Source organism: Numida meleagris, unplaced genomic scaffold (genome assembly GCF_002078875.1).
Source record: "Numida meleagris isolate 19003 breed g44 Domestic line unplaced genomic scaffold, NumMel1.0 unplaced_Scaffold354, whole genome shotgun sequence".
Lineage (NCBI taxonomy): Eukaryota > Metazoa > Chordata > Aves > Galliformes > Numididae > Numida > Numida meleagris.
Window position 1 is genome coordinate 61,268 of NW_018364579.1, and position 1,017 is coordinate 62,284.

Consider the following 1,017-nt stretch of genomic DNA (forward strand, 5'->3'; position numbering starts at 1 on the left):
GATGGGATTTCAGCTCCGGGGGCAGAGCGAGGTCAGCCCGGTGTATTGCATTTCTGCTTTTGTTTTGGGGTTAAATTTATTTATATCTTTTTTTTTTTTTTTAAGAGGACGTGCATTAAAAGTCGGCTCCGAAAGGGACGGGATCCCCATTTCTCGGCGGCGGCCGCGCTCGCATCGCTGCCTCTGTTCTCCCAGTTTACGGCTTTTTCCCAGTAAAACAGCCAAACTGGGACCAGGTAAGGATTCCTCCCCCCCAACTCCCCTCCCCCACTCCTTAAAATGGGACGGATGGAGCAAAAATGCCCCTGGGAATGGAGGGGGGGGGGATTAGAAAAATAAAGGAAAATAAGAAGGAAAAGATGCGGGGCCATATAAAAAAAGAAAAAGGGTCGTTCTGCTCTGGGTTTGGTGTTGGGTTTTTTGGGTGTTTTTCTTCTTTTTTTTTGCCCAAATTCTCCTTAATTCATCCCAAGGACGCTGTGCATCCTCCGTCCTCCCTCAGCTTTTCTCTTTTTTTGGCTGAAAGAAGCAGCTCGGTGAGTGATTTTTGCACGTTTTCCCCCCAAAAACCCTACTAATTTAAGGCAATTTTTGCTCGGGGGTCTGTGTGTGTGTGTGTGTGTGTGTGAATCCCATTCCCCAAAATGGGGCTAAAATGGGTTGAAAAGGGGTTAAAAAGCAGCCGGGAAATCTGTGCTCCGCAGTCGCTCGTTTTGCTTTCTGCAATTAAAATATTCCCGCTTAGAAAACCGACCGAAGTCATTCATCCTCATCATGGAGGAGGAGGAGGGAAAGAAGTTAATTCATTAAAAATCCATACAACATTTAGGGTATTTTTCGGGTATTTTTATTTATTATTATTATTATTATTATTATTATTATTATTTTTACTATTTTTGCAGGAATCGGGATGAAATCCTCCTTCGCTTTCCTGCTCCTCGTGTCAGGTGGGTGAGGGGCGACGGAAACGGGGAGCTGATTGCTCAGCAATTAATCTTGCTCAGCAATTAATCTTGC

The 1,017-nt window shown here is 44.6% G+C and overlaps 2 protein-coding genes across 2 annotated transcripts in view; one reads left to right on the plus strand and one right to left on the minus strand.

Annotated features, from left to right (window-relative positions):
* LOC110391360 (IgGFc-binding protein-like) overlaps positions 1-763 on the minus strand; it is a gene marked incomplete in the record, with an annotated part of 37,375 nt that extends 36,612 nt beyond the window's left edge. The window contains 1 exon segment of the mRNA XM_021383188.1: positions 755-763. Coding sequence (XP_021238863.1) covers positions 755-763 — 9 coding nt within the window.
* LOC110391361 (IgGFc-binding protein-like) overlaps positions 1-1,017 on the plus strand; it is a gene marked incomplete in the record, with an annotated part of 26,009 nt that continues 24,992 nt past the window's right edge. Inside the window, 4 exon segments of the mRNA XM_021383190.1 lie at positions 1-31; positions 106-236; positions 474-536; positions 903-947. Coding sequence (XP_021238865.1) covers positions 911-947 — 37 coding nt within the window.